Raw genomic sequence first — 22,528 nt, forward strand, 5'->3', positions numbered from 1 at the left:
AATTTCATCATAACCAGAGATAACCGACAACGAAGCCCTAACAAACCTGCTGGGCTTTAGCCGAATCTCTACGCTGCAAAACCGGTACAAAAAAAAAAAAGTTTAAAAAAAAAAAAAAGTTTAAAAAAAAAAAAAACTAATCCTATTGCTTTTAATGAGATTTCTTTGGTTGGATAAATCTGTGAAGGTTTTTGCTCCCTTTTCACCCTTCTTGTTAAATAACATATCCTATGTATAGCGACTTCTCGTACAACAGGCGTTTGCTGCATCCTTCAGTCGATGCGCAGTCTTAAGGGGGAGAACTGAGCTCCGCGATTAGAATACTGAAAAGTAATAACGCTGGGAGGTTAAGTCCATTCTTTTTGGTCGCAGACATATCCCCCAGGACTCCCCCCAGCCAAACCGCTCCTTGAGCTAAATCTTGCATGAGTGTGTAATCTGTGCTGTCTGGCAGGCAGTTTGCCACTATATGGTCTCTCAGGGAGTTAGAACATATTGGGAAGAGAGGAGAAGCATTTATTGGTTCTGTCCTACCCGCACTGACTGATTCCTTATTAATATGCGTGTGTTCCTGAGAGCGACACTGTACGCCTTACAAGGTACAGGGGGCGTTGGGCAGATGTGGAATTAAGAGTCAGATATGTGGGTTAAATCAGCATGTCATGTATGGAAACAAAACTCCCATCTCCACTGAGCTGCGGTGACATGGCAAGTATGGCGGGGACATGGCGAGTATGGCGGTGACATGGCGAGTATGGCGAGTATCTACAAACTGTAAAATTCTCAGAACTCTGCCTCATTAGCAAAACAAAAAAACCCTTTCACTGCCAGAGGGGCCTACTGAATAGCGTTGCTGGCCCGCCGGGCAGTGAAAGTTTTAGAGGTAGCTTTTCACAGGTTTATTCTGCGCACTGTTCTTCCTGCTGCCTTCTAACCCACAGTAACAGCCAGAAGAAAACTCCTTTTCCCACAGTAGAGCATGTAATACTGGTGTTTGGAGTGGGAAAAAGCAGACATTTTAAATAAATAAAAGACATGGCCGTACCTTACAGACGAATTCCTCCAAACTCTCCATGGCGTGGTGAGCCTGCAGGAGAGGGGCCATGCCAAGAAAACCTTCATCTTCATGAGCCGGCTCCTCTAAAGGGTCACCCTCCTCCGGAATCTACAAAAGAGGGGGGGAAGAAAGAATTAATTCACATGACGGTCACAGATTGTGACCATTTCTAGTTCTCGGTTTTGAGAAATACAGCTGAAGCAAAAACACATTTTTGTTTTGACCCGACTGACTCTCTAAAACCAGATTTATAACACTACAGCCATAACGGGAATAATAAAATTTGTGCTGCACTGAATTTCTAAACAGCCCCCCACTACCAAAAGTAGGACGTGCTGTTGATTCATTAACTGGTTGTTTAATTCATACATACAGGCATACCCCGCATTAACGTACGCAATGGGACCGGAGCATGTATGTAAAGCGAAAATGTACTTAAAGTGAAGCACTACCTTTTCCCACTTATCGATGCATGTACTGTACTGCAATCGTTATATACGTGCATAACTGATGTAAATAACGCATCTGTAACAGGCTCTATAGTCTCCCTGCTTGTGCACAGCTTCGGTACGGGTAGGGAGTCGGTATTACTGTTCAGGACGTGCTGACAGGCGCATGCGTGAGCTGCCGTTTGCCTATTGGGTGATATGTACTTACTCGCGAGTGTACTTAAAGTGAGTGTCCTTAAAGCGGGGTATGCCTGTACTGTAGAAATATTTTACATTGAAAAAAAAAAAAAGTTACCCATCCTTTTTCAAGTATGTCCTTGGCACAAAATAAGCTCACAATGTTAAAAGTTAGTTACAAACATGTTTCAAGTAGGAAACGGCCGAAGTCCTGACAGAGCTCTGACAGGAGGCAGTTTTGAGAAACTCCCGTTAATTAGTTTGCTTTCTCAATTTTGCTTTCAGGCCTAAATTTGCTAAAACTACTGATCATATAGTACCTTATTATACAAAAAAAAAACAATGCTCAACAAAGATGTAAAGTCGGCAAATATTGAAATAAATGGAATAGAACTAGGAGGCGTCAAAGACTATGTCTAACTTGGCCGGCAAACAGCAATGGATGGGAACCCTTTGAGTGAAATCAATACGAGAATGAAGCTGGGGTGGTCCGTATTTGGGAGAAACAAGACAATATTTCAAGGGAACCTTCCACTGTGCCCCAAGAGGAACGTTTTCACCCCGTGTATTCTGCGCACGTATGGATGTGACAAGGTGGATCCCTAAATGCAAAAATAATTCGAAAGCTTCAGAAACACAAAGAAGTATGGAGAGATGTATGCTGTGCATTACCCGGAGAGACAGGAATAAAATAAATAAATGTATGGGTTCGAAAGCAAACAAAAACGTCGGACAATCACAGGTGAAGAAATAAAAATGGCAGTGGGCCGGACATGTCGCAAGGAATGATCATCGTTGGACAGGGAAAGGAAGATTGGAGGATGAAATCAGAAAAGGTGTAGGAGCAACATGGAGAATACAGGCATGTAACGGCAGTACCTGGAAGATCATTTGGGAGGCATTCATCCAGCAATCTGATGACCAGGGCTAAAGAGAATTTAAATACATGCATTTTTGCACGTGCTCCTTTCCCTCTTTGTGCAGAAGATTTGTTATGGGTGCGAGGGGGGCCGGGGACAATCCTGTTGGGCAGTGAAGAGGTTAATAAATTCTCAGCCAGCTGAAGGCTCCAGACATGAATGTTGCACAAGCAGCATGCCCAAGTCCAATAAAACAGGGCCTGTGTTTGTGGTTCCTCCCCGCTGGAACGCTCCCCTTTCTCAGGCCTCTGACAGGGCGAACTAGTGACCGTCCTGCAAAACGTCCCCGCCCACCCCAAACCTGTGGTCCTCAAGAATGTATATTACAGAGAGCTGGGGATAGGAGGCGGCCGACGGGCTCAGCTTTGGGTAATTTGCAGCTTCAGAGAAATGGCGATCTACAGGAAAAAAAATTGGGCATCCACCACCATCTGAGTAACTCTTTTGTTCCAGCATTAGCTGCAACTTTTATATGCAGCACTAAAGAGGTTAACCCCTTTGCTTCCAAAGTAGCCAGCAACACAATGCTGCGCAATGTTTTACTGGCGTTATTTACCCCAAAAAGTGCTGTTTTTGCAGTATTGCCACAGGTTGATTGACAACCAACGCCCTTGTTATGCACATATTAGGCCAGGAGTGGTCATCTCCAGTTCTCAAGGGCCACCAACAGGTCGCCTGAGCCACCTGTGCTGAAGCAGGAATATTGTTAAAACACGACCTTTTAGTGGCCCTTGAGAACTGGAGATGGCAACTACTGAATTAGGTGGCTTAGTTTGACATGTATGCATGCATGCAACACACGAATGCAACACACGAATGCAACACACGAATGCAACACACAAACACACACAAGCAATTAGGAGCTTTCAATCTTTGATTAGAATTTCTAGCTGGATGAAACCAAATACAAGCCGTGTGATCAGGTGACGGTCACACACGCATAATCCGGGCTCTCTGTCCCCTCCTCACACAAAGTGACAGCAGATGGAGGGCGAGAATAAAGCCGTACTCAGCAAAGTGTTAAATATTTCACGGTGGTGTGAAATTGTAGCCACGCTCCTGTACAAAGAGAAAACGGTGGAATAGGATGATGTCCAGCACATCACCCATCCCTTCCAAACTAAGGGTATTCTACAAAAGCACCGGCCTCACAGATTTGTGGGGGGGATGGTTTCTTATAGAAAGCAAATGTATTCCTGTATTAAACGCAACCGATTATTGGAAAGCAATCTATAGTTATACAGTAACTACAGAAGTAATACTGCAATTCTGTATACTGCATTTTTTATTTTAATATGATTAAAAAGGTCACCTTTCTTTGTGTTGTAGCACTCCAGAGATATCTGCTTGCAATGTAACTTCAATTAAATGATGTCCTGCCTGATTTCATAAAGACCTTGTCTTTTGCAGTCATAGCATTGCTCAGCCCTGTACCAAAGAACTGGGGTGTTACTTGCAGACAATAGTCGGCTAATATCCTTGACGTAACTGCCAAGGTCAACGACAAAGAGGCCCATGTTTACCAAGCTTTGCCTTCACTTGAATGGTGCATAAGTTGTCCTCTGGTGCTAGAGGTCTCATGGAATAGCAAATATGGTCCTAAATGCTTCTGGAAAAGGAAACCAACACGGGAAAGTTTTTCAGCTTTGAGGGGGAACATGATGTCACAAGAACAAGCTGTAGTGCAGAGAAGTGTTGGGTTTGATACCCACGCCATTGGCTCATTAAACAGATGACTGCCAATGAATGACGCATGGCCCTCAGTTTCGGTTTTACTGGGTGCTAAAGAGCATTTTCATGTCAAAGGGTTCTTCATCTCAAGAGATGCACGTAAATAGGACTGCAAGCCCTTCTGTAAGCATGTGGGTTTATTACGCCTTTTTGTATGCATTATAGTCTATTATAGAGTGTAAACATTGAACGCCCATGTAAAGGACACTGTGACCCGTCTAACCAGCTGTGGTAACTAATCACTGGAATAAGTGATAAGGTCATTGCAGGTCTCTATTAAGCACACAGAGTGCACCTGTCACTTCCTCCCGCCCCCTTCTTCATGGTCTACCTGCCAACTCACACAGGTGGGGAACCTCCCAATGGGATTTTCTTATCGTAGGTTTTGCCAAAGAAACAGGAGTTATGGCAGCTACGGTTTGTGGGCAGGAAATGTTTGTACATGTCCGTGTGTGAAAATGTGAGAGGGATTTAAAAAATATGATACTGTATTTCCCTAAGGGATTATGTTATTATCTAGCACAAACTATGTATCTAGCATATTATTATGTGCATACAGCCCAGTGCCACACTGACATACACTAGGAGGTAAACTGTGCCAAAAAGAAAGGAGAATGTAGGATAACTTTACTCTTTATATGAACAGCTTACAATCTAATTGGTGGGAGAGCTGCTGTTTCTGTATAAGTACACGAGTATTAGGCCTCTCAGTGTACAGAAGACTTGAGGGGAGTATATAGTGATAGAAGGGTGGGTGAAAATACCTCACTGTTCTGCTTTCTCCCGGATAAAAGAAAGATCGCCCAGCACAACAGAATGGAACATGAAGATATCTCCCTCGCTTCTCCATCTCCCCCAATAATGCGGTTTTACTTGTGTCTGTTGCATTACTTCTATTGACATTATAAATCCCTGATTAACCAACATATTTTTGTACAGAGCAGAGTACCCTGTAAGTGGTATATAAGAATAAAGAGAAATAATGCAAACACATCTATAACCAAGTCACATTTAAACAAGAACTGTGGGACCAATAAGTCTCACACCTGCACTGCACAGGATAACCCACGTAAAAAGAGAGAGTGAATACTTTCTGGTTTAAACTCCCCTTTTCTCCAAATAAGACAGCTATTGTTATCACGTCATGTGAACAAAGGTTAGTCTGTAATAAAGGTTACAGATTAGTCAGCTACAGCATAAAAATGAACACATTCACCACACATTCGGAAGTCCGAAGCATGTTCTGTGAAAGAGACCTTCCTGAAATATCTATCCCAGGGGCGGCCAACTCCAGTCCTCAAGGGCCACCAACAGGTCAGGTTTTAATGCTATCCCAGCATCAGCACAGGTGGCTCAGTCAACAACTGAGCCACCTAAGAAGTACATGTAAACAGGTCTTTCTGGGGAGCAGTTTTAAAAGATTTTTCTTATTATGGCTTTGAAAGGATAACAAGGATTTTAGCAGCTTCATTTGTCCACAAAATCTTCTTTGGATATGGGGGCGCAGATCATCAAACCGGAAAAGAGAAAATAAAACAATAGTGTAGTTATGTCTGGACTCTTCTCTATGTGAAGTTGTAAAATATAAAGAAGTCACTCACATTTCCCCCACACAAAAGGTTAAAAGCATGCGTTTGTAGGTGTAGATCAAACCCCTGGCTCTTGCTTTCAGAATGGTTTGGCTACCCTCTCTCTCCAGATAGAGATGGGATCTCGCAATATAGGTAAGAGATCGACATTTGTCCAGGAAATCAGTTTAAGATATAAAAAATATGTTACAGAGCAGTATAGAATATACTCAGAATAACAAAGACCCAATTATGTCATATTCTAGAAAAATCTAGCACAATTTACAAAGGATCCAGGTTGAATGTGGAGGGGGAAAAAAGGGGAGAATTCAGGTTATTGGGAAGAGCTTGCACTTCACAGGATGCAGAAGTGTTGTGTTTTGTCTCAAGTATTGCAGACTTCCCAGACATTACCCATCGCCACTGGGAAATCATGTAAGAAGTCAAGACAAAAAAGGTTTGACAGAGCGTCAGTGTTCTCCCAACTGTCCTCTTTAATACCTGTCATTTTGTTGAGAAAGATATTCTTGTCAATACTAGATATTCTTGTCAATACTGGATATCTTAAACACATTTTTGTTAAAAAGCAGACCAAAAAGAGGTTTTACAGAGAAGAAAACCTTGGTAGTGTCCTCCTTATATAAAATATGTATTTAAAAAACAAAAAGGCAACTTTATGTACATCTGTGCAGAAGCCTGGGTGGACATCTGACCTAAACAGAAATAAACAAGTAGTTTAATGTTCCTAAAACCTGTCCTATTGATGGGCCTTGGGGAGTGGTGTTAAGAAACAATGGATTACTAGAATTTTTCATGTTACAGCCGGGCCAACCAAATATGCATTCTCCTTACAAATAGATGAGAACTTCTATGTTCTTATGCATGTGTACATACATTTAAGGCCACTCGTTAATTAATCCTACCCTTAATAGATAAGGAAACACACTGCTAGCTCAAACAGCTTAAAGGTGCAAGATAGATATAGATGGATATAATCTTTTAGCGCCGATCTATTACACAAAAACAGAATCCTGTGCACTAATGAAAATAAAAGGAATCCCAGAGACCGTGCCCATCAAAATCACCCGATACTGCAGCTGCGTTACACAGATTCTAAAGGTAATTTTATACGTTGGCAACCAGAACATCTCCAATTGCATCAAATTCAATAATGGTGGAAGCTCTGCTCTTCATTAATATCATGACGGCAGAGAGGGCAGTTTTAAATAAGAGACACCAGTGATTCATTGGACATTGTTGCATTTTAATGTCAACATTGAAGCTATTAAAACCTCAGTGGCTCAATACGCTGCTATTATCATAACCACAAAAAGACAGCCGCCTTTAAATTTGGAGACGATTCTTCCAGAAGAAAGGCCTAAACATACTGTATACTTAATTGAATAGAAATAAGATGAAGCTAGGGTAAGCAGTTCAACACCCTCTCTCACATGTCTTTAGTAATCATATCTCAGAACGTCAAAGGTTTGAATAGCCCAGGCAAGAGAAGGCGAGCACTACTGGACTACAAAAGGAAAAAAGCAGATGTCATTCTTTTACAGGAGACTAATTTTAATACATCCAGCCACCTGAAATTTTTTGATAAGCAATTTAGGCCATGGTACCTTTCATCTGCCAGTGTTAAGAAAAGAGGAGTTGCTATATTCTTAAAGCTGCAGTTCAGGCTCCCGTTTTATTTTATTTTTTTAGTTTTTTTTTTTTTTTTTAACTTCAATAGTTTAATGTGGGCAATCTCTACTTACCTAAAAAAAAACTGCATAGCTGCCGGTCAATTCGTTCTCCGTCTATTGATCGGCAAAGTTTGGCGACATCTTTAAATATGGGGAATGTAAATCGTTGCTATAGGCACAAGCATGCTTATTAAAATAGAGTACAAGAAAATTGGTATTTCAAAGTTGTTTTTTTTTTTTTTTTTTTATTTTTTTAACTAAAAATTGATATTATAAGAAAAGCTTGAGAACCCAACTCTCATCATCAGGTCAGGCAATACTTCTATATTGACATTTCAGGGAGAAGGAACTCTGAGTCAAGACACTGAAGCAGGGGAACCTGATTCAATTCCCGGTGACCGCTTCTTGTGACCTTGGGCAAGTCACAACCTCTGTGCCTCAGGCACTAAAATCCTACATTATAAACTAATCTGGGCAGGGACTGTGTCTGTAACAATCCTGTGTGCTGCGTCCCGCGCACTATACTGTAATTGTGAAGCTTAGAGTCCCAATTGGGAGAAAAGAGCTATAAAATTATTATTTCAGAACAAAGGAAAGAGGAAATAAACTGAATGTTTCATAGTAAAGAACTGTGGCAGAGTGGTAAATACGTTGTTTAACACTGAAGTAACATGAGGTAGAGGTCAATTTTTGGGGGGAGCCCCAATAATATACTTTAGGTAGAAAAAACTATAGCTGGTTAGAAGTGTGAACACGCACGGTATTGGGAGGGAAAAAGGGAGATCGTACTCCTTTAGGGACTCAGTTCTATTTAAATGGGCTTAATCAGTGTAAAATCCTGCTTTCGTTTTCAGTTTTGTTGAACTATTGATGTGAAACATTTAGTACAGCAGCTTTCTAAAAACTGCTTTATTGCAGAGTCGGATAACTGCAGCTGTGGAACTGACTCTGCATTGTATCATCGGCTTGGTATGAAACATTACCCAGCCCTTAATGAAAGCTGTATATTCTGAGATGCTTGGTATTGTGTCTTTCCAGTTAAGCTTTTGGGCTTAAATTTGCAAAGCTAGTAAATAAGTCGTAAATTATAAATGAACCATTAAAATGGTAGAAAAAAGGTGGCACATTGCAGATAGCTTTTATTTCGATGGAACGCCACCATATGTTTCTTAGTGGGCCTCTGGCTTTAAAAAAGATGAATTCTGGCTGTGTTGCCTACTGTAAAACATAATTTTCACAGACAAAACACAAGCCAGGAGTTGCATAGGGCGGTTGTCCTAAACTTTAGGATTTCAAGGTGGTGTTAAAAAAAAAAGTGTTCATTTTTTTAGCCTGCTGTTGGGGTTGGTAGGGAGCCCGGAGATTTATTTAACAGCGCAGCTTTCTGTAAATGAGAACTAAAATTGACAGTTTGTCTAATGAAAAGACTAAGCTGACACGCGGAATAGTAAAATGCAAGACCTGCAGTAACCAGGAGATAAAGAACGCTTGCGGAAACTGAAGCATCAGTGATGTGACAGAGAAAACAGGTTTAGCAGAAGGAGAGAAAAGATGCCGAAAACTGCAATAATAGCTAGGGGGAAAAAAGAAGGCAATTTATTCTGCTGTGCATATGACCTGTCTGGGTTACGAATAGGAAGCGGAAGCAGCAAGGCAGTCACTACAGGGTTAGGGACAGATCTCCAAACTTGTGTGCGCACGCACGCTTCACACACAAACCACGTTCCAAACACTGGAATGTGAACAGGACTTCCTCAGAAACAGACGCAGAACAACAAGCTTATCTGTGGCTCAAAACCAAAGTGCGGCTTGTATGATTTGGCATGTTGTGGGACAAGGGTCGAGATTAAAGATAATCATTGTTCATATTAAACTTGGAGACTTATGTGTCAGGCAGTGCCACATCACAGCATCACTCTTATCACACGGGATCCAGCAATGATGACTTCCTTTATATACCTAGTAAATTAAAATGATTCACATTTGGAATATTGGCATTAGGAGGATGTCTTTTATAACTGCTGCTTTTTAATCTCGTTACCAAGATGCTGTACCTTGACCCCTATATTACGCAGCCATAAAATAACGCTGCCATACTCATTCTAATCTTCCTTACAGAAGAATCACTTGGGAGCGGATCCCGACCAAATCTTTAGAATCTAACAGATTCCTTACAGTGCCCAGGCATTGTGCCAATGTCGGGAATCCCACCATCTGGATTTTGATTGAAATACTTCGATTTATAAATCTGAGAAGGGTAAATGACGCATGTATGGAACATTCTGACTTGGTTGGTTGGGGGTACCTGTAATGCATTGCAATGCTTTGTAGGCCCCTCTTATTCACCCAACAGGAAGTATTAGAAATGGCCTATCAGGAGCACAGCAGACAGAAGCCCTTTTTCAATGCAGATGAAGTTGTCTTCAAGATGATGATTTGAACTCCCCTTTCAATCAAGGGAAATGAGTCTTTACAGAAAGGTCAGGGACAATGTGTCCTTGACTCACCCGTGGAGGCTGTGATGGCAAATACAAGAGAGATTTCTTTGAGAAAAGGTTAGATGTCTTTCAGAAAGGTACAGTATACAGGGATATGCCAAATACAACATAGTAATAACATTGATCCAGAGATAAATTCTATTGCCATTTCTGGGGTCAGGAAGGGACAAAGGCACATAACGTAACCTACAACCAGAACACATGTTATTTTCCCAGAGTAAATGCCCTAATCACCAAGATAAAAATTTGCAAAAACAACAGCAATAATTCAGCTCCTTGTCACATTATTTTAGGTTAATGCTGCATTGACTTCAAATGATGCGATTTTACTTCCATTTTGACACTGAAATAGGTATTTTGCTAGAGGAAGGACAGGCGGAAAGAGGCAGATACCACCAAAAAGTTTAACCTTCCACAGGGAGAGCTACCGGTGAAATAGTTACATTTGAATATATTTTGCCTATTTCCCAAGTATCTCAGGTGTGTCCCACAGGTCTCCTCCCCTGTGGATAACAGGTTGTACTATTTGGTGGAGTACAAGTCAATGATCTCTGTCTCAGTTGGATATGACTTAAATAACATTAGGTTACTTCCTGACAGTGTCCTTAATGGAGATTAGTGCAGAGGTGGACAATATTTGAAAAAATAAATAAATAAAACTTAGGAGCCATCCCAAATTTTGTTTCCCTGACACTCCTTCAATCTACAGGACTCGGCAATAGATTATCTTTAACTGTGCATGCAAATGTCTTTTATATAATGTATAACCGTGTTAACTTATGTAACTATTTGTAACCATGAATTATTTGTCATTTTAACTCTATGTCCAGGACATACTTGAAAACGAGAGGTAACTCAATGTATTACTTCCGGGTAAAACATTTTTATAAATAAATAAATAAAATAAATAAATAAATGCTTATTAACACGTTGGACAAACTTCTCAGTTCTGGAAAAAAGGAGTGGTCGAGGCGCAGCGAGGCTGATAAAATTACAACACTACTTTACTATGCTGATATCAGACACAAAGCAGCTAGTGTGTGCTGTAGAACGCCGTGTCCGTAAACAGGGCTGTTTACCACTAAACTCTAACGTGATGGGGAGCACGCGCTTCCACATGCGCGCCTGTTTAATATTCCTTTCATTGTACATCCAGATACACTCGTCATGATATAACCCACTCAGCTACGTCCTGAAAAACATCCACCAGAGAAATGCAGAACGCTCACAGTCCGATTGTGTTCCTGAAGAGACAGAAGATTTGCGTACAGGACGTTTGCGTGCGCGTGCACATTTCAGGACACAAATTGATTGCTCAAAGTTTTCTCTCGCAAAATATGCATTGGCTGCTTGCAGACGGATAGCCGGAAGTCAGGTGGGGAAGGTCACCGTGAGTGCTCATTTAATGCACTAGTGACTTGTTGTACATGTCCCATGGGAAGAGGGGGAAATGTTGTGGGGGGGGGGGAGCTTTCCAAAAGGATCCAGGCAAAATCACAGTCCTTCCTAATAAAATCAAGCTACTGTGACTACTACACTACACATTTGGAGACCGGCTACATGACACTTACTGCCCAAATTACAGGTATTATTAGCAGTAATTTTCCCATCTAAGAGAGAGAATTTATGTAACTGACAAAGCAGCAGGTGCTTCAATCAAACCAATTCACGGTAAATGGAGCGAGAACTGGGATGACCCACGTGATTATGAAATAATAATATTGCGCCCTCTCCCTTTTCTCCATACTGTGTAAAACAGATGGGCAGAGAATATTACTTTCAGTAATGCATGTGATCTGGGGGAAAATGGCAATGCGTAGTGGAAATTGTCCTTTTCAGGTTTTTAAAGGAAACTTAAGGGTTAAATGGTAAGGTATTGATGTAAACATAATACTCATGAACTAGGGCAATACATGGATATATACAGCGATATTACATATATAATACATACGCATCATAGTTCATAATATACTTTAGGATATATAGAAACTTCAGTTTAAAAAAAAAACAATTGAGTTCCATGTTTGTACACCTGGGGCTATACATTGCCCATAACATATGTTAATGGATGTAATGTGGAGGGAGACACAGATCACTAAGGATCCTATTATTAAATCACGTTTCACTTGAGGGAAGAGTTTAGCCCGGGGCTTGCTGGCCAACTTCAAAGACTAGAATTAACAGGGAAATTGTGGATCTTTCTGCCAGCCGCATATATACATTTTCAGAACACGAATGTCAATGACACCGGAGAATGCTCTGCCTGTAAAGCACAGTGGTATAGGTTACTACAGATGTAGCCAAGTTAACCGTCTTTGGTGCTGCTGCCACACAGAGGTCATGGTACCAGAGGATGAATGCTGAAAGGGATACCTTTTGGAAGCAGAGGACACCTATCGGAATCATAGAAAAAAAAAACCCTCCCCCCCCCCCCCCCTCGCACCCCGGAGTGTGATCACGGCAGTCACAGACTTCAGCACCACAGACTTTTGCTTCTTCAACAACGAGTCCCACTACATCTGTAGGGGAGCTATGCTTTCATTCACAGATGTGTCGCTGGCACGTGACTGACAGGGAGACGACTGCAAAACCACATCAGGTAAGAACGCAGCACAACCGTTGCAAAAGGGAAAGCAATGGTGCATCAGATGGAGGAAACCCAGTTTAACAAATTATACGCATAGCAGTCACTTACCCAGAGGCAAAGATGTATTCATCAGACCAAACAAATATAGCATTTTGGATGTATCTACACAGAAATGGACAGCCCATTGGGGGCATTTGGTCTTACGCCTGCATTTCTGTAGTTATCCCCAGATTCCTAAATCTGTATGGTTCACATTTTTATCTTCCATCTGCCCACTTGCCACCAGCGATACTGATGCTTTTGACCATGCATTTGCCCAAGGTGGTACAAAGCTTGAAATGTTAGCGCCCGTCAATATTGATACTGCCACCCAAGCATTCATACTCTGGTCCTCTTGTCTCTTTCCCAATGATTAAGTATCATAACTCCTCCTACAGAATACAAATGCCCTGTAAGAAAAAGTTTGACTGTTTTTAAAGCCCTTGCTTTCAAAAGGCATTTCATAAAACATCATTCTAATTGTATATACTGTACATATATAAACTTATCACTGAACAAATAACATGCTCACAAGATGAGCACAATGTCCGATAACATGGTTCCAATTGTTCAATGTTTGACCAAACACATACACTTGTTAAAGAACACACATTAAGAATCTTTACTGCGTCAAGATAAGACTAGGCAGGGACAGTTTGTCCAACAAAGTCTAAGAATGTGACAAATAAGAAGGAGTTGATGCTAGAAACTCAAATCATGCAACCAAAACATACACCAGTCGCTTCAGATTAAAGCTGCAATCAAAGGTTCAGTTCCACGTAACATGGGGGGGGGGGGGGGAGGGGGAAGAACTTATCAATGTAATCGGTTTACTTAGAATGATACAATTATGTTTAAAGCCAAACTTTTACTTACTTGCTTCCTTCCTGCGTACAAATGATCGTTATTGAATGTTATATAGTGGTTACCGAATGTTAACGTTCTGAAAGCAGCAATTCTGACCCTGGACACCCCCCTTTCTTTTCTATAAATGGAAGGGAATCAGGCGTGAACCTCATTACTTTCTGTTCCGGGGTTCGCCCTGGTTTCCGAGATACCGGAAAATGTAGCATTTGGCACACCCTGGTTATTTAAATTCCCTGCCTTAATCTGGGTCCATAGGAAGCCAAGTAGGGGAAACTGCTGCTTTAAGGAAGACACAAATGTTGTTAAGTTGCCAAACACCTTCGCTCATGAGCTGGTTGGAAAACCCCCATTTAACGCACCCCAGCTCCGTGTGTCCTAGGAGGCGCTACATAGACACCGTTAGCAGGTAATGATCATTCGTCCCACCTAGTCTGCTTCCCCCACCCCCCATTTATCCTCAGAATATATTTTGTAACGTTTTCAAATATTTAGGACCTGCCTATGTCTATCCCAAAGAGTTTGACATTTCCTTTCCTGTATTAGCCTCTCCCATCTCTGCTGGGAGGCTGCTTCACGGAACACCACTTCTTTTTAGTAAAGAACTACCTTCCATTCACCATGTGCCTCACACCCATTTTCTAGCATTCCTCTCTGGGGACAACGCCTCCTCTCTGCGCCTTGTTGTTGGTACCTTTAAATGTCACTTATGTTTCTATCACATCTGCCAGTCCCTCCTTTCTTTCACACTATATATCAGTGGTGGCCAACTCCAGTTCTCACCGGCCAGCAACAGGTTGGGTTTTTAGGATATTTCTGCTTCACAGGCAGCTCAATCAGTGGCTCAGGCAATGACTAAGTCACCAGTGCTGAAGCAGGGACATCTTGAAAACCTGACCTATTGGTGGCCTTTGTGGAGTGGAGCTGGCCGCCCCTGCTGTAGATAATATAAAATGGCACTTACATTATCCTGGACAGGGCACGGAGGGGGGTCCGCCAGGAGGGGACACAAATCGTCACACTGGTCATGCTGGGAGTCTGTTTCCTCGGAGGTGACTGGCATGTGTCGCCTGCGCAGTCTCAGGACAGGCTCCAGCCCGGCGCAGCACCCCTCCTGTTCAACTTCTTGTGTGTTCATGGGATTCTGAGACTCTCCTGTCAGACTCTTCACTCTGTTCCAGTTACAGCCAGCGTCACAGGAATAGCCTGGGAAGGAAATAAGGGAGTCAATGTGCCGCCATCTTTAGCAAAACCAAAGCTTACTTTTAGATATTTTGTTTTAAAGAGTCACGGATTTGTTAAACTAATTACTTCCAATTCTGGACACATAGAAACGCATCAGGATATTGAGAATAGCTGGTGTGCTGTATAGAAACCTGTGACGGGCAATGAACTCATATTGTTCTATCCCAGGTGACATTGAAAGTACAAAGAGGTACAGCTGGAATGTGATAAAAAGGACCGCCCCTCTATTTTAGCAATACCTGCTTTTACAATGAATAAATGACGATTGCACATCACTGCTGATAGTTGAAACTTAAATCTCACACTAAATAAGCCAGGACAATAGTGAAAACCTCCCTTTAGGGTTGAAGTTCAACACCCAATTAACAACAGATAAAGGAGTTGCAATTAAAGTTGCAGTTCAGTCAATATCCTGCATGTGTGTTTTTTTTAATAAATCAGTTCTGTAGTAAGAAAAACAACTTTGAAAGACCAATTTTCTTGTATTCTATTTTAACAGCCATTTGCTAAGGCACTGCCCCTTCATGTCCTGTCACAAGCCCTGGCACACCCCTTTGTCAGCCCTGCCCTCCCTCTAGCACATGTCAGTGCAGTAGTGCTCATGAATATTCATGAGCTTCCACTGACTGACAAGCAGATTATAAACAAATCCCATCTTTTAATATGTCACCAAATTTCGACCTATCAATACATGGAAAACGAATTGACCTGCAGCTATACAGTTCTTTAGGTAATTAGAGATTGCACACATAAAACTATTGAAGTAAAAAAATTAATGTAAAAAAAAAAAAAAAAAAGACTGAACTGCAGCTTTAAAGCTGCAGTTCAGTCTCTTTTTTTTTTTTTTTTTTTACATTTATTTTTTTACTTCAATAGTTTCATGTGTGCAATCTCTAATTAGCTAAAGAACTGTATAGCTGCAGGTCAATTCGTTTTCCATGTATTGATAGGTCGAAATTTGGTGACATATTAAAAGCTGGGATTTGTTTATAATCTGCTTGACTGGCAGTGGAAGCTCATGAATATTCATGAGCACTACTGCACTGACATGTGCTAGAGGGAGGGCAGGGCTGACAAAGGGGTGTGCCAGAGCTTGTGACAGGACATGAAGGGGCAGTGCCTTAGCAAATGGCTGTTAAAATAGAATACAAGAAAATTGGTCTTTCAAAGTTGTTGTTTTTTAAAACAGAAAATGCTAAAACTATTTTTTCTTACTACAGAACTGATTTATTAAAAAAAACACACATGCAGGATATTGACTGAACTGCAGCTTTAAGTGAAATTGCTTGGCCATTTAACGCCTTGCTTACCTTTTCTAACAGCGGTTTTATAAAACTCACTTTGCAAATGTAGGCCCAAAAGCCTGACTGTAAAAAGTACAAAAGATATCACAGGATATATAGTAGCTATTAGTTACATTACAGGTCTGTTAGGAACTTAATGGAGAACAGAACGTCGCACAGCTCCACAGTTAGTGGTTCGGCTTATAAAGCACTTTTCAGAATAATCGCCATCCAAGAACAAACTATGGTTTTTATATTATTTCTCCAAAAGAGAATATGCCCGGAGAATGACAGTGAACTGTGTGGTCAGGATGAAAAGTGCAAAGAAAAGGCAAGTTCCACAAAAATAAAAATGTTAAGATATTTTAACAGCACGTTGGCTTTAAAAACTTTCTGAACTCCACCAGCTGTGTCTGTGTGACCAGCAGTATACCTCCTTCACTCCTAAAGAGTGCATTCTCTTCTCTGTACACAGCTGTTGGAGAAGATACACATGGTCTTTGAGATAATGCAGAAATCTCCATCTGAGATGCAAGGTCTGACCTCAAGACAAATTGTGCAGAGCTGGCAGGAACACACATACCCAAACACTCTGCATTGCCAGAGGGACATGGTCACATGGTGACTGTAATCAGGAGCTTAACATGCAAAAAGTGCACAGCATTAAGGAGGAAAGGCGCTTGGGACGATTAACAAACTGGCAGAGCAAGGTACAGCTTCGCAAATAAGGGGGTAGATATTAACTAATAACAAACTTGGCTTGTGATTACCGAGAACCCTGGATTAATTAGCTCACTAAAATCGACACTATGAAGGTCTGACCTCCCTTTGTGGACACACACACACTGCAAAGTTACCTGGAACATTTCATTGTGTGTTATCTGCACCCCTTCAAGTCATGTACAATAAAAAGGTTTGGGTCACATGCCTTACTTATCGTAGAATTATGTTGGAGTACAAAGGTTGGCACCCGTTCTTGTATGTTAAACAATAATGCACTTTGGTCATCAATGACTGTTAATGAGTGATAATGGCACTTTACGGAATATACGCCATTGTATTGTTGTATAGCTGCATATTGCCAGTATGAAACATGTAACAGCATCATTATTGCGGTGCCTCATGATTCACCCCATGACTAGACTGGTAGCTTGGAAACACAAATCCATTAGGTATTAGCACATGCACTGTGTTTTTTTTTGGCGGACCAGCATTTCGAACAGTGACTTTACCCAATCTGTCACATGCTCCCCAGTTAAGGTTCAGAGTCCAGTGATAAGACAGTGACAAAGTTCAAAGTCAGTGATGTACCCACACAACCCTACACCAGGATGGAAAGGACATCAGAATTCAATAATAATATTACGAAGATGCAAACCACACAATGGGAGGTGAACGACAAAAAAAAATAAAAAAAGTTTCCCTATGTAATAAGACAGTACCAGGCAAAATAGTCTTTTTTTTGTATTTATTTATTTTTTTAAATGACTGAAAATGTTACTTATTTGTATCTTGTGAAAAACGAACACTTGTTTTACCAGTTCATAGAAAATGAACTCTTATCAGATATGTCTACACTTTTATCTCATTACTTAAGAACAGCATCATAAATACTACGTACTAAAAGAACAAAAAATGAGAACAGAGTTAACAGAGAACTTGCCTGTAAATACCAAGGGTTTCTCCACTGTCTTATAAGGAAAGAGATTAGATTCAGAGGATATAAATCCTACGAATCGTGGAAACACTAAACTTGTAAAAAGATTATTTAAATCTTCAGTGGTGGTTATCTGATGAGAAAAGATTGATGGTTAAACCACTTTTTTTTTTATTATTATTATTATCCACTAAAAGCAAAAATCTTTATATTGGTCTTGCCCTACAAATAAGCAAACAGCAAGATATAGCATTCAGTCCCAATTGTTGTTTTACAGACTGTCAATTAAAAAAATGATGGTTGAATTTTCACTTAATAGATCATAATACCATGTTATGATGTTGTGTGTGTGTGATATCGCAATAGATTTTTCTAGAGATCTATCTAGATATAGATAGGTGCATCAGAAGGACACCCCTAAAACTTTGTTTAATAAACTCATAGCAATATTCAGAGAAGGCAATTACTCAGAGAAGGAAACCACTACTGCTATATAGTGTTAATAAATATCCTGCAGTTACTAAGGCACCCAATAACTACAAGGTATCGAATAAAACATGTACATATTGCACCAAAAATCTTTATAGACCTAATCACCAGCCAGACATTGAATGCACAGCATAATCATACCAATTTCATCTTTCCTAAACATGTTCAAACCAACCCACCTGTTGACTTTGTTCATAGACAAACAGTCTGCTTGGGTTCTGGAAATGTTCTAACCACAATGACCAACTGTCCCTAATTATAAGAGATTTTCTAGTGTTTGGCTGAAAAATGTATCCTGTTTTCACAAGTAAAAATACCCGGATTGAAATGCAATATGAGCAGAACCCCTTCATTGTTCTTCCAAATTTCCACAATTGATCAGGGCACCCTGAATTTGTAGGGAAGTTCCTACAGGCTGGACAAAAAAACAGCAAAAATTGCCCAATTTTGGAGACCACTTGCTTATCTGTGCTTTTTTTTTTTTTTACTGCTTTTAGTAACAAGCTGGTGTGGATTGGAGATATTTGAAGTGGAGTGAGAACAAAAACATGATGCCAGACAGGTGCTTTGGTGAACTCTAAACAAAATAAAAATCACTAGCCATGTTCCAGCTCCAGCCAAGTACTGTGTCCCTCAGGACATCAATAATAATCACTTGTGTCCCTACTTCCTTTGCTTGAAAGTCTAACCCTACTGAGCGCTTACATATTGCTCCAAGTAGTCAGGGATCGCCTGCCATGCACATTGCTCAAAATGAACCAACGCGTCCCCTGATGTGTAGTTTACTTTACATGCAAACATTAAAAAACAATAGGAATCTGCAGTTGTGGGTAAGAAGACTGAGCCCAGTATGTTCAGGGTAACATGCTTATGCACTACATACAGGTCTTGAAGCCAATACACTAGTGACTTCCAAGGCCATCATTACCAATTGGCTAACCAGCATCTTCCTTTCAGCGGCCTAACATTTCGAAAAGTACAAGACCATCACAGATCAATGTCGCCTGCACGGGGTGCTCACAAAAGTGGGGAAAGGGAGTATAATAAGATGGATAGATAGGATAGATAGATCTATACATTTTGGCAAACAGAAGTGATGACTGCTTTAACTTCTAGGAAAGATAATGAGTTTCCTTATTATGTGCACTGCTAATTCCAGAGAGATTACCAATATGTAGTCGTTAAGGGACATGGACTCTTTCTCATGAAGCATCCTTGAAAACACAGAATACGTAATCTGCGTATCCCAAGGGCCCTTACTCACTTGTTGACAAGCCAGAAGGTTTGGGAGAGGACAACATGAAATGACATCTGCCAATTTCAAAGTGAAGTAATTACAACATGAGCAGATCATAAAGAAAGACCTGCACAATGATTAATGTACAACATGTATTTATATAGAACACCAATCAATGCCGTGAAACTTTACGCGTATCAGGGACATCCATGCAGCCTCCCCTGGGGTGGAATCTTAGAAGCACATTGCTAACATACTGCTCTGCAGGACAGCCTCGAAAAAGGTGGAAATGGAAAGGAATGTTATTATTGATCAAGGCAATTTGCCCAGGATCACAGTAAAAAATGTCCAAGGCACGAACTGAACAGACAAGTTTGTGCATTCAATTTTAACATTTCAAACTATGTGGCAGATGTATGGTTGTTGGGAGTGTGGAGGTTGTGGGGGTGTTGCAGGGGGATTTCAACATAGGCTCTGATCCCCATCTTGCGCTAAATTTTTCACCCTGCAAGTTGCCTTGTACTGTAGTCCCATATCTACGTCTCCCCATCAAATGTGAATGCCATCAACACAGAATAAACATCTCCCCAACTATGCCGTGCGTGAGCCGGACCAGAGAAGGACGCTGAAACCTTAGCCCGTTCCAAAGACATTCACATGTGCAGTCCCACCCTCCACGCAATCTAGCTCCCGCAGTCCAGTCTTAGGTAGACTGTCCAAGATGCATTCGGTGAATTGTGAGCGTTTTTCTTTATATTGTTCAAAAATGTAAATCCATGAGGTGGTGTAACGTATTGTTTGAAGATTACTGAAGAGTAATATCACATCTATAAAACATGCATCATCTGGACCAAGCCTCACCATTAATGACCTCAACATAATCCTAACTCACAAAAAGTATCAGCAATTTGTTTTGGTCCTAATCCCACTAAATCTCACTCGCAGAAATGGGTTTACTTATTCCCCGGCAAACCAATGAATACAATTTCCGCAAAACATAATCTTCATGTCCTTTCTATCACAAATGTAATCTTCAAAACCTTTGCCCTCCTGAATCATAGGCCTAAAATCAGTTACTGGGATCATGGAGTTAAGATAACACTATATACTCCAATTTATTTTATTGTTTATCTCCTGTGATAACAATCATGTGTATTATCAGGAACCTGCTGAAAATAGGCAGCTTTCTACTGTCCATCGCCAATTAAACCTGCACGGTGCCAAGCAAATATATTGACACTACAACAGTTCGTAGCACAGACACCACAAGCCTAGTTTAACTACTCAAACTGTGGAGATAATCATCAAGCCAACCGGGCAGCTTATTTTAATGTTGATCATAAAGTTATATTGAATGAGTACAATACGTGAGCCAAGTAATTCTTATTCACCGTCACATACTGTTGCTACAGAAGGACTCAAAAATTTGTTGTAAGCTTTAGGCTGCGGCCACGCTGCCGCTGAGCGCGCTCATGCTTGAGAGCGGCGACGTCACCAACTCTCCAAGCATGAGTGTAGGCAGTCCTGTATAATTTTGAAAGCGCGAGCAGGGGGTGTGGATCGGGGCGTTGTGTGTGTGTGTGTGTGTGTGTGTGTGTGTGTGTGTGTGTGTGTGTGTGTGTGTGTGTGTGTGTGTGTGTGCATTGACGGCTGCTAAGTGTGCTTCAAAATCAATTTTCTTTGTCTCCCCAAGCACCGAGCGTACGTGCCCGGGCCGCCTGAGCTTGTAGATTCACATTCACTTAAGTAAACGCGCCAAGCGCACTCATCGACAGCGTGGACGCAGCCGTACAAGTCTGACAATGGCACTGCAAGCTCTGACTGCACGATATAACAAGGTAATGGATACACCCCCATATCTGGGACTTGAAAATACTTCTACTTCTCCATACAATCTCACCACAAGCACACGATTCTAAAGCAGCTAAAACTGGCTGAAAGTATTTGTTTATTCTTAGGAGGGGTGGGGAAGAAAATGTTCCACCTAAAGTGAAAAGCTGCCGTAACTACGTTATACTGCCCGAGGCAAACACACTTCAGTGAAGCAGTGAAGGTATTTATTCACAAAAGAATAAAAAAAAAAACAAGGCAGACCCAGTTCACAGGTCCTAACACTACCAGATAAAATACTAATATACCTCTATTAGGATTCAAATTCTCATTTACCTCTATTGACAACAGCATAACTGCGTCACTCATTTATCGCTCAAATTGTGCAGTTCAATATGTTGATGCCTCGTTAGTAAACAATAGAAATAAGAAAGGGAACTGGAACATAGAACCTGAAAAAAAGTCATCCCAAGGCAACAGCCACTTCCAAACTAGAACCCATGCAAGAAAAGATGGCTTTATTCCACATATCCAGCCAGGTCCCGGCCTAATCCTGCAAAGATCCTTATTTACACCGTGTAGTTATAAACACCTGAAGATGTGGATCAAAAGATCACCTACAATGTGTTGGGCGCAAATGTTTCCAACCCGTCCCAATCCAGCAATCTCATCTGCTTGGAATGTTTTATTTCTGTTCCGAGTCTTCCCTCGCGGTTGCCATTGCTCACACACCTACATCCTAATCCAACTCAGCTAAATAAAACGTCTTGTGAGACCTGAAATTGTTTTTGTAATTAGGCAGAATTATCCTAGCCAACGTGTTGGAGAGGAGAAAGGAGCTCAGTCTGTAATCACTGCGGAGTTAAAGCATCAACAAATTCTGGAGCGGAAAAATCTAAATAATCATAAATAACAAGTTATTAAAAGCACCATGAGCCAGGATGGGGTGACATTGAGCCAATTTAGGGGGAAGATTCACTAAAGGGGCGTGATACCCAGTATTGCGACTTACTGAACCCAGGCCTTGGAGAAAATAAAGGAGTAGAGGTAGTATTTTTTGACTAATGTCAGTCACTAATAACACTGCTTCATGCAAAAAAAAAAATAGTATGAATTCTATAACCCCCCCATAAAGTGTAAAAAAAACAAACAAAAAATCAAGCCCTAAATTCTCTTTAAGAGGTTTCATTTCTCACGAAGGAAACC

The 22,528-nt window shown here is 41.0% G+C and overlaps 1 protein-coding gene across 1 annotated transcript in view; it reads right to left on the minus strand.

The window, feature by feature from the left end:
* The window catches only part of ADIPOR2 (adiponectin receptor 2), a 51,679-nt gene that overhangs the window by 20,939 nt on the left and 8,212 nt on the right, over nt 1–22,528 (minus strand). The window contains exons 2-3 of the mRNA XM_075602367.1: nt 14,546–14,787; nt 1,046–1,165 (exon numbers count right to left, since the gene is read on the minus strand). Of these exons, the coding sequence (XP_075458482.1) occupies nt 1,046–1,165; nt 14,546–14,719 (294 nt within the window). The 5' untranslated portion in view covers nt 14,720–14,787. The remainder of the gene's footprint in view (nt 1–1,045; nt 1,166–14,545; nt 14,788–22,528) is intronic.

Source organism: Ascaphus truei, chromosome 5 (assembly GCF_040206685.1).
Source record: "Ascaphus truei isolate aAscTru1 chromosome 5, aAscTru1.hap1, whole genome shotgun sequence".
Classification (NCBI taxonomy): domain Eukaryota; kingdom Metazoa; phylum Chordata; class Amphibia; order Anura; family Ascaphidae; genus Ascaphus; species Ascaphus truei.